Source organism: Symsagittifera roscoffensis, chromosome 7 (genome assembly GCF_963678635.1).
Source record: "Symsagittifera roscoffensis chromosome 7, txSymRosc1.1, whole genome shotgun sequence".
Taxonomy (NCBI): domain Eukaryota; kingdom Metazoa; phylum Xenacoelomorpha; order Acoela; family Convolutidae; genus Symsagittifera; species Symsagittifera roscoffensis.
Window position 1 is genome coordinate 28,819,493 of NC_087068.1, and position 17,357 is coordinate 28,836,849.

The 17,357-nt window shown below is 32.9% G+C and overlaps 1 protein-coding gene across 2 annotated transcripts in view; it reads left to right on the plus strand.

The window, feature by feature from the left end:
• Positions 1-16,795, plus strand: part of LOC134851049 (uncharacterized) — a 44,485-nt gene extending 27,690 nt beyond the window's left edge. For both annotated transcript variants that reach the window (XM_063866940.1, XM_063866939.1), the window contains 4 exons: positions 709-800; positions 2,033-2,149; positions 3,756-3,862; positions 15,985-16,795. In XM_063866940.1, the coding sequence (XP_063723010.1) occupies positions 709-800; positions 2,033-2,149; positions 3,756-3,862; positions 15,985-16,686 (1,018 nt within the window). In that variant the 3' untranslated portion in view covers positions 16,687-16,795. The remainder of the gene's footprint in view (positions 1-708; positions 801-2,032; positions 2,150-3,755; positions 3,863-15,984) is intronic.
• The last annotated feature ends 562 nt before the right edge of the window (positions 16,796-17,357 follow it).

Genomic DNA, 17,357 nt, shown 5'->3' on the forward strand with positions numbered 1-17,357 from the left:
AACCAATCATGATTTAGAACTAAGACATTAATATATAACTATAATCAGATCTCTTTAACTACCCCCTCCCCCGTTTACAAAGGGGGTGAGGAGATTCGTTACTTGGTACAAAAATTACATATGCTTAACCATTGAATTATTTCTTTCTAGGGGTTCTGATAAAATTTCGTTCTGATAAAAAAGCATCATTAGATAAATTCAAAAGCATCAGAATCTTAAATTTTAGCGTTTAATTTTGGATAACTCAATTTGTTTCCAAGTAGAAACATACCCGATTTTGGTTGAGCACGGTGGAAACATATTTGAAAAAAAAACAGGCCAAGAAAAAGCATTTATAGGCACTTTTTGGAAAATTTTGACTAAAAAATTGTGATTTTTCGGCGCGGGCTCCCCTCATTCCCCTCAAAATTAGTATATATTCGCGCCCAAGGCGCCATTAAAAATTTTTAGGGTCCATCACCAAATATGGATTTCTCAAAATAGTACAAAGGGGGACCCTTTGGGTCGGGAGGGGGTCGAATCCCTGAGGGAAGGAGCGTCCGCCCCCTCACCCCCTCCCCTAAATCCGCCACTGGTGTGAGGTATGAATACAATTTAATCCATTTATTTTTGCGGCAATTTTGTAGTATTTAAAGCCGATGAATATTTTTCGCGAGTCTCAAAAACAACCAAGAACTTGCAAATGCCAAATGAAACAAACGCCGGTAGTTTCTCCAATTCTATTGATGTTGCAGCAAAAGAAGTTGAAAATGTCGATGATATCCCCCCTTGCCAGAGAAAGGACCGATTTATAACTTTCAAAGGGCTCTTTTCCATTTACCTTAACTTTGATTCATAGAATAAAAATAAATAACTTTTTGAGCGATATCCATTAATTTTAATGCAGGGCGCTGGTTCTTTACGCTGAAAAACGCTTAGAAATTTGACCCCTTACCAAAAAAAACGAGATCCGCGCCAGCTTTTACCCTTCTTGGCTTTCTGCTTAGGACCTAATTGTTAGGTGATAAAGTGGCTGCATCTGCCTCTCGCTCGAATGGTCGTTGGGTCAAGGACCAACAATTTTGCTTGAGGGTGAGAGAACATGCCCATCCCAGAATAAATAACCAAAAATATTGCAGGACACGTCTACGGGGCCTTAAATCTGCCATTTTCAAATAAAGTTTAGCTCCCAAAAGCGCTATCTTTGTCGTGTCCCTTAGCAGCCATCTCTATATCCGTAAAGAGCTGAACAACTCGTATTTTGGTCCGATCTCTCTTGAATAAACCGTCTGAACTGAACTTAAATTAATTTTAAAACTTTTTGAGGCAAATTAAGTTAAAGTTTCTCATTGAACTTCTCCATAATACAAATGTTCTATTCAATAGCGCGATATTTTTGATTTCTAGGCAGAAATAGGGACAATGATGCAAAAAAGTAAAAAAAAAAACAGTTCGCTCAGTTTCAAAAATATTCGCACAGTTTATTTGAGTTCCCCCTTCTTACGATATTCCTAGATCCGCCGCTCGCTAAAATGTGTTCATTATCAAACAAAAATATAGTTTACTTTACATGAGTTGAGAAAAATTTCTCATTGTCAATTTTAACGAAATTCGTAAAATCACTTAAGCAATTCGCTGAAAAGAAACGGGTGTGTCAAATAAGTTTGATGAGCATTGCTCTCAGAATTCACTTGAAAAAGTTACATGCGCTTGAATCATTTGTTTATTTGCAAAATTATTCGCAAAATTATTTGTAGAGGAATTGACGACAAAGGTTGTAATGACACGGTATTGTTGTAATGTTTTGAGACGATTTAACCACAAGGTAGAGGACCAACATACGAGCTGCTCAAATCTTCGTGAGAACCGGTTAGATGCAATTTTTTGGTTATTTTTCTGGGCTGGGTAATGTTGCTTCACCCTCAAGTAACGAGCACGGATCATAGTGGGGCCTTGAACATAAGAACATTCGATTGAGAGCCTGAGACGTAACACTTTTACCGTCGCTCCACAAAATGACAAAATACTTTGGAAAAGAGCCTATTAATTTTCTAAGATATTAACGAACAAGGGGCTGGCCTTCAGCACAAACTTGACGATTCCCTCAAAGCTTTTGAATTGGCACTGAAACTGAACAGAACTCTGGTGGATTACGCGCCTAGACTTCTGGGTTGGGTGGCATTCGTCTTCTGAATGAGAAGCATCTATAACGGCAGTAAGATTGTAAGCATGTATCATTGATAAGCCTCATACAAAATATCGACAAACGGGTCATTAAGGGAAGTTTTTCAAAAAAATAACATAGGCTTTTCGTGCTTATAACGTAGTCCAGGATGAGTTTTCACCCAAAAAATCCAAAAATCACAAAGTGTTTTCTTGTAAACACGATTATTATTATTTTCGTTTCATTTGCCAAAATAAAAACAAATTTGTAAAAACAACTGGCCTTTTTTCGCGACCACCAAAGTTTTCAAACGAAAACCAAATTACGTTTTTGGTATACAATTCCATGTGAAAATGGAAATTCTCTTAAATGGCTAAAATCACCAAATGCAGTTCATCTGCGTGGTAACTGTCATTTACACTCTGGAATTTCTGATTACAAAAAATCTGTGGTTGTTGTTTCGGATGAAACACAAAATTTCAAAACAAAAATTTTTTATTTTTTCATTTATGGAAAAAATGCTTATCATATAATTTCATAGTATGCAAAAAATGCTTGTCATGCAATTTCATAGCATGGAAAAAATGCTTATCATGCTATTTCCATACAATTTTGGGGTAAAAAGACTGATGAAAAAGCTCAAACTTTAATTCCAGAGTATGGAAAAAAATGCTTGTTTCAAAATTTCATAGTATGGAAAAAATGTTTATTGTATGAAAGAGTATGATAAGCATTTTTTCATAAATGAAAATTGTATGGCAATCCATTTTTGCCAACCAAGGAACACTCAAACTTAATAACCTCCAAGGTCATATTTGGAGTGACCCCTTTTTGCTACAATTTTCTCAAAAAATTGGCTGCGGCTCTAAAATACTGTGTTTTTTAATAAAATATTGGCTCTAAAATATTGGGACTGAATTAGCTCTCTTTTTTGGCTGAAAAGAACTTGGAGCTTCAATTTGGCAAACTAAATTAACTTAGACAAAAACTTTAAGCAATTTTGAAACCACCTGCTCCCCTCGCTATACTCTCAGATTCGCACCAGAAAGTCTCCTTTTTGAGCCAAACGTTACTTTTGCCAACAGTTTGAACCAAACTATGACAATTTTAGCATTTCAGCAGTAATACAGTTTTTAACAAATTTATCGGACAGCATTTTAGGTTTTTTTTTTAAATCTGACCTTCAAACTTTACCTAAATTGAAATAAATTTTTGAAGTTTTGCGTTTGCCATTCTATCGGAGTTTTATGTGTTTTTTTCTCTGAAAAAATATCAAGGCAGATCGTTGTTGAATGACAAGTTTTTCAGATGGTGTCTTCAAATTAGCTAAAAATAGACTTCTAAGGAAAAAACGCAGTCCTGTGATATTGATCTTATTTGACATTTCAATACAATTTTGACAATTCAATTGCTATTTCAACACCCTTTCACTGTCTCAAGGTCAGATCTATGTCAGAAATTTGAAACGTGGTCCGATAATTTATTTTAAAACTACGCGCCACATTTCTGAAGAAAAAAAAACGTTCAATTACTTTTTAACTGTATGAGTGCTTGCGGTTATTTTTGTAATGAAAAAATATTCAAACAAAAAAGAATGCCACCCACCTGGAAGGAAGACACGCTGGTTCTCAGTTCAAACAGACATCATTTTTTCCTGGCTGGAGAGTTGGAGACTTTTTCGACTTTAACAGAATGACGTATACGATAACTAACAGCGATGTAAGTACTACTTTTGATGCGCAAAATGTTGCAACTTTTTTCTGTTCAATTGTTTTTTTCTTTAACCTTAGAATGTTGAGCGGTTTTTTTGTTCATTTTTTAAATGTTCCGAAAGGCTTTGGACATTTTTGAGCTGTTTGAGCATAATCACGTTAAAAAACAGTTCAAATTGCTCAAATCTTGAAGGTTTTTTGACTGTAAGCTCGGCCCCGACAGGCCGTTTTGTGATAACTTGGCTCACCTTACCGTAATTTTTATACAAATCGTTGGACAAAAATCAACTTGCATAGGTTTGGCGAAAGCTCATTATAAGTTATACTACCACCCCCTTTGGAACCAGTTCAAAACAAGTATTTATTATATACAATTATATTCTTGATAAGTATCACTGACATATGCTTAAATTTAACCTTAATCATGATCCATGACTAAAACTCACAAAATATTGTAAGGTTGAAACTATGTATAGTTTCAGCCAGAGAAGAATAATTTTAACTTAGCAAAGAGCTGCTCTTTATTGCTTCGAACCCCGCAACAATACCAGTATATACTAGATCTAGTGAGAATAAGAAATATACGAGTAAAATAAGAATCGGTATTAGACTAAGAAGTTGCACGAAACTATCCGGCCGAAAAAAATATAGCGTGACCAACAAACGGTATGCCCTATCCGAAACTATTCTATGAGAAAACCATCCCGGACTTAAATTCATCTGGTGCGCAAAACGAGTCTCAAACAGACCATAGCAAAAACCAAAATTAAGTCGACAAATTAGATCAAAAACACTCAACAAATTGATAAACCAAATCAACGATAACATTAGCTTATTTCCACGTCTCATTAAGTTTTATCGATTCAAACGAACAATAAGACTGACGCCAGGTCACAACCAGGACGACAGGACGAATTTCTACATCGTGAAACAAAAAAGCAGCCTACAACGACTATTCCTCTACAAGACTATTTATGCAGTACCTTTTTACTCAAAAAGCGAATTGCAAAATAGAGCAGTAAGATTCTTTCAAAGACGTATCTTTCACAACGAAAGATAGTGAGTTAGTAAGATGATTAATTTTATAGAAATATAAAGTTCTTTGCTTCTCGAGGACTTTTTCTGTTTTTGTTCTTCATCAACTAAAACAAACAAATTGATTTAAAACAAATAACCTTATTTGAAAATTAAATTTGGAATTATTTTTTAATTCATTACACCTTTAATTAAATTTCATATCAAGGCTTATCCTTGTTTAACTTATACCCTAAGTTAATTCATCTAAAATTTGATCATCAAGTTTTTCTTGGATCAATTAAAATGTTTTTTTTTACCCCCACCTCCTAAAACTAGTATCTAACATCCTCAAGTGTCGATTCAATTTCCTATGCTTATCTGCGACCCAGGATTAACTGAAGATTTTCCAAATACTAACTATTTCAATTAGGCTAAACATTGAAGAACTTCAGTTTTTGATTAATCATCGTTCACTTGAACTCTACCTTTTACTTGACCCAGGGTAAGAGTAAATCCTAGAACTAGTGAAAACTAAAATAGTATCTAACGATCTTTTTGAGTTCTGATTATATCTGAACCTTGTGGGTTAATTTACTATTCTCCAACCTTGATCACAAATCAATCTCCAACTAAGTAAGATTAAGTTACAACATTACACATGAGAACAACAAAATTCATTCTAAGGAATTATTATACTCTCTACCCAACCCGTCCTACCACAAAAAACTACCCCGAGGATTAGGATAACCTGACAAAAAAACTTACACTTTAAGAAATAGAAACTGACACTCAGTCATTCTTACACTTATGCGTCAATCACTCTTACACTTATTGTTAAGAGGAAGTTTAGAAGCAAACAAACAATCATTCTTCAAAATGATTTAATTACAGAAGCAAGATATCATCTCGTAAATACTCACACAATCAAAATGTAGGATATATCAGATCAAAAAGCAAAAAAAAAGTTATAATTTCAAAAACCAAAGCAGAAAAAAAAATAGTTTCCAGAACGCGATACGTTGTTTCGGAATCTGACCCAACAACAATACAAAAACTTGAAAACCTTAGAGACCTTTTACATGACAAAACAAACCAGCGATTAATCAAAAATATTTTTCCTAATCAGAATCCAAAACAGCATCATCCATAAAAGGCAAACGCGGAATAAAAAGTACTTGTATTCAAAACAATACATATACAATTGAAATCAACCGATAAGACATAATGAAGGTTACAACACCACACGAAAACAGATTCAAAACGACGATACTGTTGACGATGACACTATCCACCCATTTGTCATCAACCCCGAAATCGACTGGTCAAGAGGACGAGTATAATTTTGTCAAAACTCAATCGTAAGCTTGTTCCAAAAAATCCATGTGAACGAGAATTCCCAGAAGTAAAAACAAGACGAGAAATTCTAGTTCACCACCAACCAGGAATAAGTAATATAATCTCCCACTCTGGCATATTTACTATCGGAATTCGACCACAGTAATTATCAAATTAACCACCACATTGAATACGAACAGATCAAATAGAACTAAATTTCTTAAAAGTTTTCTCGGAATACTTTAAAATTGTTCAACATCAAAAATCTCAAAGAGCAAAATCAATTTTCACAAATGTTGTTTTTCCAACCTTTCTAGTTATGTTTCGATATGCTAAGAATCTCCACCACAATAATCTCGACCTGCAATGGTACGACGAGAAATTAATCTTTTCTCCTAATTTTTAGACTACATTCACAAAACAATCTAACTTTTAAATTTCACAAAAAATTTAAATCGATCTGCAAGGAATTCTACTATAGTTTTTTATAGATTTCATTGCTCAAGCCAGAAAAATTTTTGACTACAAACTGACAAAGAAACAATACTTGCAGACAAAACAGATTATGCATGTCACCAAGAATGGTGCCACATTTTTGTATATACTTAACGATATCGCAGTTCCAGCAATTGCAACTGTCTCAATACAGAACGATTAGTTACAAGCAGCCCCATTAACAACCAATACCACACTTTAAAATTACAACACAAAACTTAATGATAGAGTGCTCAAAAAAAATTAAATTGACACTAAACAATACTTGCAGATAAGAACTACACAAAAAAAAACTTAAACGAAACTACGAATCTATCTCAAAAAGAGGTTGAAACGCAAAAACATTTGCAAGCAAAAAAACTGTTGAAACAATACCCAAAACAACACAACAAAGTATTTCGGCTATACATCCCACGCTCACGAGACCATACAACAAAAGTAACACTCCGTTTTCACCAACAGCATTACAATCAACAGTTCAACCATCAGTTGCTCCAAAATATTCTCATATGGAAAATCAAACAAATAGACAAGTGCCAATGACTAAAAAACGTACATTCAACAAACTAAAATATACAAATGGAAACAATTTCGCAAACCATGATAATTTTTTTTTTCACCAATAAGAACATCAGCAATCCAATAGCGTGACCACTTGTTAAAACACAAAATCAAATAACCTAATTATACTCAAAAAATACCAAAAATCCATCAACTCAACCCATAAAATTTTCCGATAAGTGAAAACATCTGACAGATTGCAATGAGAACTACTCAATTTTTTCAAACAAATTAAAAAAAAACTCAAATAAAAAAAAGTTCAATAGAAATCAACCACAATATTCAGAAGATGAAGAACACCTTCACCAAAGTTAACAAAAGTACAATACCAATCACCGAAAAACAAATAGAACGACATAGATCAACCAGATAATTTTTTTTTTCAACCAGATAATTTTATAGCCTAATTCAGAAAGACCACGACAAATACAACAACAATACTCTACACAAAAAATATTTGTACAACCAGACAAAAACATAGTATCAAAATATCAAATGAATACTTAAGGTTACCAACCCGATTCAACGGGAAATGAAAATCCTGTTCTTTGTTTTTAACACAACTTGATATTACCAAAAAACAACTCAAAAATTTCACACAAATACCCAATACAGCAGATCTATCTGAATGAAGATGAATCCAAACCTCATGGGTGGATCATCCATAACATCAAACAAATCACCTGTGGTTTTCACAGGAACAGACACTGAAAATTCAGTAGAAGTTTTTCTAAACGCTGTCACAGTAAATCTAATATTAAATATAGGCCCAGAACCTATAAATACAATACTTCACAAAAATTGAATAATTTATAGACTGTACAGCACTGATACAAACCACACTCGACGGTGAAGCTCAAAAGTGGTTTCAGTTTTACCCATAAAAATTGAATCTGATCGGAAACGACTTACAAAATAATTTTCAAAATTGTTTGACTTCGAAAGAAACAAACAACATCAAAGAGTATGCAATGAAGTTGGCAGACTCGCAAATATAGAAACTCTGGTACAGAAAGCCTTCTCTCTAATTACATACCTATAAAAAATCAAAAAATTGACCGAAATTCTAAAGATGACCTTAACAACACAATTAAGAAAAACAGCATTAAAAAGAGAGCATCAGATTATTCATCAATTCGCGAACCAGACATATATTCACGCAAACTAGTTGACAAATTAGAACAAGCAGAAATCGCAATAAAACTAGAAGAAAGAGAAAAATTAAAATTACAATATGTCAATAAAATTCAGACAACTAAGTCACACATAAGTAACATCCAAGACTCCGATAAAAATTTAGCAGAAAAAATCACTTAAATCCAAAACATATACCAAAAAGAACCCAATTTTAAAACCACTCAATCAAAAAGTTGTGTAATTTTTGCCGCAGGTACGGACATTGTCTTGCCGAATGCAGACAAAAACAACAAGATAAATCAAACCGACCACAAGAACAGTAAGAACTAAAATTTCATTTACCAATACATGCAGAAAAACAAAACTTACCAAACAAAAACATGCAGAGTAATAACAGTTCAGGAAAGCCACTCCCACCTAGTTATACCAATACCAGACCACAATCACACAATCACCAAATTTCAACCAATTTTGGGGACAGTTTCCAGATAGACAAAACTCACGTTAATATTCATGAAATAGATATATTAGATCAAACAGTCGAAATAATCAAAATATTAACAATTTTTTAAGATATAACTCTAATAGAATTATTTATTCGAAATATCATAGAAATCGATCATATTCAAATAGCGGAAACCAATAATTTTCAAAGGATCGATCAAGAAACTCTTCAAAAAACCGTAATTGAAGTTATTCAATTAATCGCAAAAGAAAATATTCAAATAAGAGACACCGAACCATTCAAATAACAAACCAGATAATAGAAACTCTAGCAACATATCTCGAAAATTCCAATAATTCTAGACCTAGAGATAAAAGCTACCAAATAAAATCACGAAAATATGCTCAATTACCAAATCGTAATAGTTCACATTTTTCAGATAGACAGAACCATAAATAAAGAAATAGTACACCTAAATAACAACGACAAACATAAATCAAGTACAAACCGTGAACGAAATGACTTCAGATCCACCAGGATTAGATAAAATAGAAACATTGGAAATGCAACTAAATCATTTACACTGTGAAAGCACAGATGGTGAAAGTGAAACGGAAGCCCATTAGTTATTAATATAATAAGAATAGAACAAGAATAGGAAACTCCAATAATTTCTGACCATTATCAAAATGAAAATCCTTACTCCTATCTAAACAAATCTAGAATCGATCAAACAACCAAATGATTTACTTTCCACACATGGTTGACCAAATAAAAACAAATATGAACAATATATACCAAAATACAACACAAAAAAACACCCCCACATAGAGAAAAAACTTGGACAACTCAACTTCTTCTAGAAAAACCAAAAAATAAAACTTTTCAATCACCAGATCTTGAAATTCACGAGCAGAATCAAATATTATTAACGGTATTACTGGGAAGGAAATCTATTCAATACATCCTAAACTTTCACCTTTCGAAACTTCAGGCAAACTAGCCACGGCACAGGGCACAAGCTTAACGATCTAGTGCAAAGTTCAATTATCAATAATTTCAACAAGAACGATGAAACAAAACAAACTTTCAAGGAAACCCTTTAAGCAAATATTTCAATTTACAGACATTGAGCAAAACATAGTGGGAAAACTATGTGTAAATAAATTATTATCAGCATTTAATATTCTAAATTGTAAAGTACAAATCAAATAAAACTACACAAAAAAAATGAAATGTTTTAAAAAATTTCCAAAGACTTGAACTACAGCCCCAATTTTTTCAAAATTTTGCCCTACAACCAGCAACAAAAATATTTGAAGCCTAAAAATGGACCAGCATATGATTTTACAATCAACAAAGTCCATCATTATTTTAATCATGATCAAAACACACAACAGTTATACATGTCTGACCTTGAAGTCACATCAATTCATATGATTTAAGTTAACAATTTCCACCATTAAATATGCAAAAAACACAAATTTAGACGTAATTGAACTACAAATAAACAACAATTCATGATACAAAATTACACTTCTTTTAGAACTATTAGGATATTGCGAAACCAACACAACAATATACCTTACTTACGAAAAGCATATGGAGTAACAAAAGTTTTAAAATTGTTAGATATTTGTCTATATCCACTAGTGAACGAAGAATCATCTATTAACAATATCACAAGTGACTCAAAACGAAACGGAAACACTAACTATTTAACGAAAACCCTTTATTTCAAACCTGCATTCGAAAAACACAAATGAACAACAACAATTTTTCACAATGTTTAACTTCCAACACTAAAAAAAATCAACAACATTTTTAACAACTAGCAAGATTATTATTAAAACAACCCATGGTATATGCAACGTCAAAATGTGAGGTCAAAAAGGTTCATTCACTATTACATCTTCCAGTCAAACCAGACGCAATTTTCAAAAAACAACTCGCAAGTAAAGTTTCAATATTTTTGCAAGACTAAAAAAAACAGACTACTCTATGTTCTCGAATCGTATGAAATCCTTTCGCCAGTCAATAACGAATAACAGCATAAAGAAAATAGACTCATGAACCCAGTCATTTATCTCACAAAAGGCGAATATCCTAAGATTGTATTAGACGCACGATATCTTACTCTCTAATGAAAAACCAATTAGAAATTCGCCTATAGAATTATTACAAAACAAGTAACGCTCACTGAAATCAATAAACAATACTATAAGACAGCAAATAGGATTAGTGCATATATTCAAACGCCATTAGATGAACAATCACGCCGCTTAACACAATTTGTAATCGGAAAACATTATTATGAATTTATTAGACTATTCTTTGGCATCTCGATAGGACCAGCAGCTTTTTCTGCCTTCATGAGTAAACTTTTCAATCCAGTTATCTTAAATAAAAACGTTATCACATTTTTAGAGGGTGTTTTTGCACAATCACAAACAAAACAAGAAATGTTCAAAGCAGCCCCAGATAAATTTCATTTTTGTCTCAACCGTGTAAAATGTCTTGGACATATCGTTGTAAGAAAAACCCTTAAATTCAAGAATGGATGCAATTTTAAAATTTCAAACAACATCAAAAAAAAAGAAAATAGAAAGAATTCTTCGGAATGTTAAGTTTTTTCAGCAAAATGTTTATGAAACGCAATCAAATCTTAGATCAATTTTCAATATACTACAACAACAAAACCATTTTTTTAAATGAACCATGGAACATCAAAAAAGTTTTAATGATTTAAAAACACTTCTAACCGATCAAATATCAAACTCCATTACAGATCCAAACTAACCTTTACATTCAAGGTGCGACGCATCAAATTTTGGAATTGGCGCAGCACTTTTACGATCACATCAAGTCACCAACAAAAAAAATTTGATGTCAGCCAACTCAAAATTTTTTAAACAGGCAGAACTCAGACCTTCTACATTTATAAGACAATGTACAGCTATAATTTATTCATTAACAGTTATGAATTTTCAGTTCTTGGTTCGAAACATCCAAAAATTATATTTACGGATTATAAACCAATAATTATACTTTTTACTCAAAAGTTTTATCCTAGTCATAGAGAACCATATATTTCAACTAATTCAACCAAAATTTCCAAACCTACTTACGGTTTGGAAAGCAGGCAAAACCTTGTTTTACCAGACACACGTAGTAGAAATACACCACCAGAACTACTTACACCAAAAAACAACTGTAGAAATAACACAAAATTTAAAATTTTCCTCGGTAAAGGTAAAAAGTCACCACAAATAGAGGGTAAAAGTGAAGTAAAATTTGAATCTGATTGACATTAAATAAATCACCTAGAAATTTTTACAGTTTAGTTAGATTGCAAATACAATCATTATGAAGTTGAGTCATTAGGAAACAACACATTTAAACCTTCACCATATTCATCATGGTTAAAAAAAAATACACAATAAAAACACATATACAAACGCCACAACGAAATGAATCATTTTCATTAAAAAAAGAAGACCTAATAGATTCCATGAAATTAGCAGGACCCTTAAACACAAACAAAAAATATACCACAAGCAAGTTAACTGATTTAGAAGACCCAGTGAAAAAAATCCCTTTATCATGTCAAGAAATTCAAAATATCTTCCTGCTATGCACTGTCAACTTAACAATTGACCTTTTCAAGAAGTATCAAAATTTTGAATAGGCCATATTGATTCTTGGCATTAAAACAAAATTAAAGCCGCAAAAGCCGACATCACCATTTTGGGAAACAAAACACTACTACTTGATTTTTTCGCAAACTTAATAGCACCACAATAAACGAAAACACCACTATACTAGAATATCATTACACAGATACAAAAATACCCTGTCTACCACTAAGCTTAATTTTAATAGCATTTCTTACATCACACTCCTTGAATACAATAAGACATATAGGATCAGAAAAAAAACATGTCATAATTTTACACAAAAGTTATACTTCCCTACATCACCATTTTGAATTAAAATACTTTGCAATGACTATTTTACCTGTCATAAAAATAAACCCTTCCCACCTCCCAGACAAATTGCTGTAAAACAAGACAAAGCTTATATTTCAATCACAGAATCTTATTCGATACGCAAGCCCTATACCACCATCTTCAGAAGGAAGTTCATTCAAAATAGTTATTGTAGACGCAATCAGACATTTCTTAGCACTAAATCCTGATTCACTCTGCAATGCTTATTACGCATACACAACGCTTCATGGACATTAGTTAGCAAATTTTGGATTACCCGAAATCCTTGTTACAGAAAATGGAAAAGAATTTATTAATAATGAAACAATCACATTGTGTCATTTAAAAAATATTAAACAAAAGCCGATAAACCTCACATGCTCCATGGAAATGGAAAAACGGGTTAGTTGAAGGTATGGACCGTTCATTTACAAAAATATCTCCGAAGTATAATTAATAAACATGATAAAAATTATACTGATTGGTCAACAGATGTTAAATTATTACCACTAGCATACAACACTCAAATTACAACAACACTTAGATCATCACCTTATGAACTGGCTTCCAACCAAAAACCACGAAAACAATAGTTGTCAAAACAAATTTTTCAAAAAGAGGAACAAGGACCTTGTAACCAACGAAAGAGTGAAATTGCTATAATTTGCCACTCCATACCCATGGTGAAGATCATTTTTATCAAACACTAATTTTAAAATTAACTTTAGGCACACATACGGATTGGATTTTATTCAAAGATCAAAAAACACTATGAAATTTATCAAAAAAATTGCTAAGAAACTACTACAGAGACAAATCAGTCAATTCCAAATAAGTTAACGCTTTACACCAGCATCAGACCTCAAACAAAAAACATTTGATTTATTTCCAGATTTTATAAGACAGCAAGGAAACTTAAAAAAGCTACAACTTGTTAGAAAAAGACAATATCAAAGTATAGAAAGACCCAACGATGTATTATACAAATTAATTGATCAAAACAAAGGAGAAATAACGCAACATAGAAATAAGATTTTACCAAGCTACTCAAAAGAACAGGCTATTCGCGAGCTAATTTATTTATCCTCCTTCACAGGACTAGACATTGTTGATACACCGCCAAACAATTTGGTCGTATTAATTTTGTACGACTCAAAACTCCACACTTTGATATTGTTCAAAATTTATAAGTTTTCAATATTTTCGTTCGCAAAAACTTGTCGTTGTGAAATGAAACAAGGGACAGTCGGAACATTCAGAGTTTTGCCCTGACATACGAGTAGTCTTGTTGTTACGACTTACGACTTTAGAAGAAAACGAAATATTTCTGCTCGATGCGGTTTTTTTTATTCAGTCAATTTTCACAAATCAAAATAATTATTTTCAACAAAAATTTTTTATACTCTTTTGAAGATATTTACTTCTTTTGAGTTCAAATGTAAAAAAATGTTTGAGATATTTTTTGTAAAGTTCTGAGGGTTTGAAAATTGCCAAATTTACCATGTTCTCGACTAAATTATGCGCTCTTTAAATTATGCGCGAGTTTATTCATAATGCTGAGATCATAACGCGAAATAATTATGCGTGGCGGATTAGCCCGCACAACAAAATGGTTCCACATTGAATTGAGGCTAGCTAATTTGTCTAGGTATAGGTTTTCAGTATAGGTATAGGTTTTCAAAATGTATAGGTTTTCAGTATTTTCTTTTCCCAAAAATTATTCGATATAAATTAAGGGACAATCGGAACATTCAAGGCTTTGCCGTGATATACGAGCAGTCTGGTTAATCAATTATAATTGATTTTTGAATTCGAATTTCGTAACGAAAATAACGGAATATTTGTGCTCGGGGTGGGTTATTTTTTCTTCAGACAAATTTCGACTTTTTAACTAGCCTTGTTTGAAGGAATTTTTTATCATTCAAAAGGTATTGTTGTCCTGAGCTTAAACTTGAAAAGATATTTCATCTGTGATTATTTTTCGTAAAGTTATGGGGGTTTAAAAATTGCCATTTTGGCCAATTTGGTATAATTAACGTGCGATTTATTTCGAGCTATCAACGCTTCAGCGAAGATATAATCCGCCTTAGAAAACGCTCCAAATTGGTTGAAAGAAGCTTATTTGCCATAAATGATTTGCTATTAGGAGCAAAATTGTCCATTTTGTTTTTATATAGCCTGTGGTGGGGGGGGGGTGTGATTTTCGCAAAAATCTCAAGTTTAAAAAAACTTATTCTTTTCTTACATTTAATTTTTCATGTTTTTACTCCTCCATAGACCTTAAAAGGCAGTAGGAACATTCAGGGCCTCGCCTTGATACAAGCAATTTTGTTTAATTTAGTGTTATAGTCTAACTCAGAAAAAATTTAGTGAGAATTTTCCACCTAATTCAGCCACTCATAGATTCAAAATTTTGCATAAAAAAATCATGACCGTTTTTCAGAGTTTTGTGAATTGTTTCTTTTTTTATTATTTTTTTTGTGCTCGGAATTTTATGTGCTACTTGCACAGCAGCCGGCTATCGTTGTTGTACTTTCAAGATCTTTTGAAATAATTAGTATCACACAGTTTAAACAGAGAGACAGTATTAAATGAAAAGAGCAGTTTTCTTATTTGAAACAAAAACTGCATGCAAATTTAAGCTTTCAAACAACCTTGCTGCAAAAGAAATTTCCGAAACATTAACTGTGCATGCCAAAAACGTTTCCCATTTTTTGTTGCTCTTTATGCTGACTAGGGGCTAAATCTATCATTGGGAACTTTATATGGTGTGGGGATGATTTTCACAAAAAATCTCAAATTTTAATTTTTTCTTTCGTTTTATTTTATTAAATTTAATTCATTGTTCTTGTTATTACTGCTCAATAGACCTTAGATGTCCGTCGGAAAATTCAGGGCTTCGCTCTGATATGGACGGTCTTGTTTCACTTTTATAGACACTGACAATTAATCGATGTTTGGGGGTTGGATCTTGTTGGATCGATGGAAACTAGGCATGGTCGGATCTAGGATTCGGGTCTAGGATTTTAGTGTTGGTTGGCCACAATGAATGCTGTAGAAAATACTAAAGGAGATCAGTGGGTCAAATTTTTGGTTGGGCGACCCACTCAAATCAACCCTAAAATTAGGACCAACCTTTTGTGCTTTTAGAACTCAACATATAAGTGTAGATTGAACACTGTATCGTCAAATGATCTGCAAAAGATAGAGACAAACAACCTTCTGACATTTGAATATGCCCACACTTCAATCACATGTCGGACCTGCTTCTATAGAATCATGCAAGTTGATTACCAGAAATCGATTACGTACCGGAACGAAATGTCAATTGACAGCATTCCACGGTTTAAGTCAAGGCCATTTTCAGAATTTATCCGAACAGCTGCTGAGCGAATTAAAACCAAAATTTTAAAGAACTTAAAATTTAATTTAGTTAAAAGTGAAAACAAATCAAGATTCATAGTAGTACATTTGCGAGCATTTGATCGTCCGTGTGCGCTAAGTGAGTATTCGGGGCATGAAGTTATTAAAAAGCTGGAGCGATATGGAGTGAACAGGAAACAAGATTTCGTTTACATCATGACAAACTTACCCGCAAAAAGTGATCATTTGAGAGCATTGAGGAATTATTTCGGCCAATTTCATATGTCTGAAAAGAAGGATATTTATTTATTCAGAAAAAAGTATTTCGAGAGCATGGGTTCATATTTAGTCTACGCGGTGGAGTTGGAACTGCAAAACATGGCAGATGCTGTTGTGCTGACGTATCCGCCTCATATACAATTAATGAATAGTCCCAATACGATAGGAATTTTAGCATCTGCTGAATGCTTGCCCCGACAAAAAAAATAAACATTTACCAGGATAATGTTTTCGATTACCCGACAAAAAGGCATTGTCTGAAGTTATCTGTCATGTATTTGCTGTCTACTTTAATTAAAACAGTTTTCGTTATTGTTTATGGAAGTTTGATAATTGTGAGTTGACACAACTTATCTATCCCCTCCCCCTCCCCCACCTGCAATTTATCAGAAACTTTTCCCTTGGTTCACCTTTAGCATAGCATGTGAGTTGATTACCCGATTGCAAACACATTTGGTCCACATGAACAACTTCTTAAAATCAATGGTTACTGAGTAAAAATTAATTTTAATTTGCTTATCATTTGAGGGGACAGAAGAGCGGATAGATTTTCTTTTGAAGCTGTCTCATCAAAAGACTCAATTGAAAAACAAACGCCAAAAACCCATCAAGCTCTGATGTACTCCTTTTTTGAAAGTTTTTAGACTATCAAATACCAGCTTAAACCTTCCTTTGAAATGCCTACACTTGAGTTCAGAGCCAAGCAAATTGAATACTCGCGATACTCGCGATTTGCATATTTGTACTTTTGCACACACTTTCTGATAACAAAGTCCTGATGTGATCTTGTTTCCTCGTTTTAACAACGCTGTGCGAAAGGAATGATGAAAATGGATAGAAAATGTTCAAAGGTCTCAAAAAATGAAATTGTCGTTTTTATT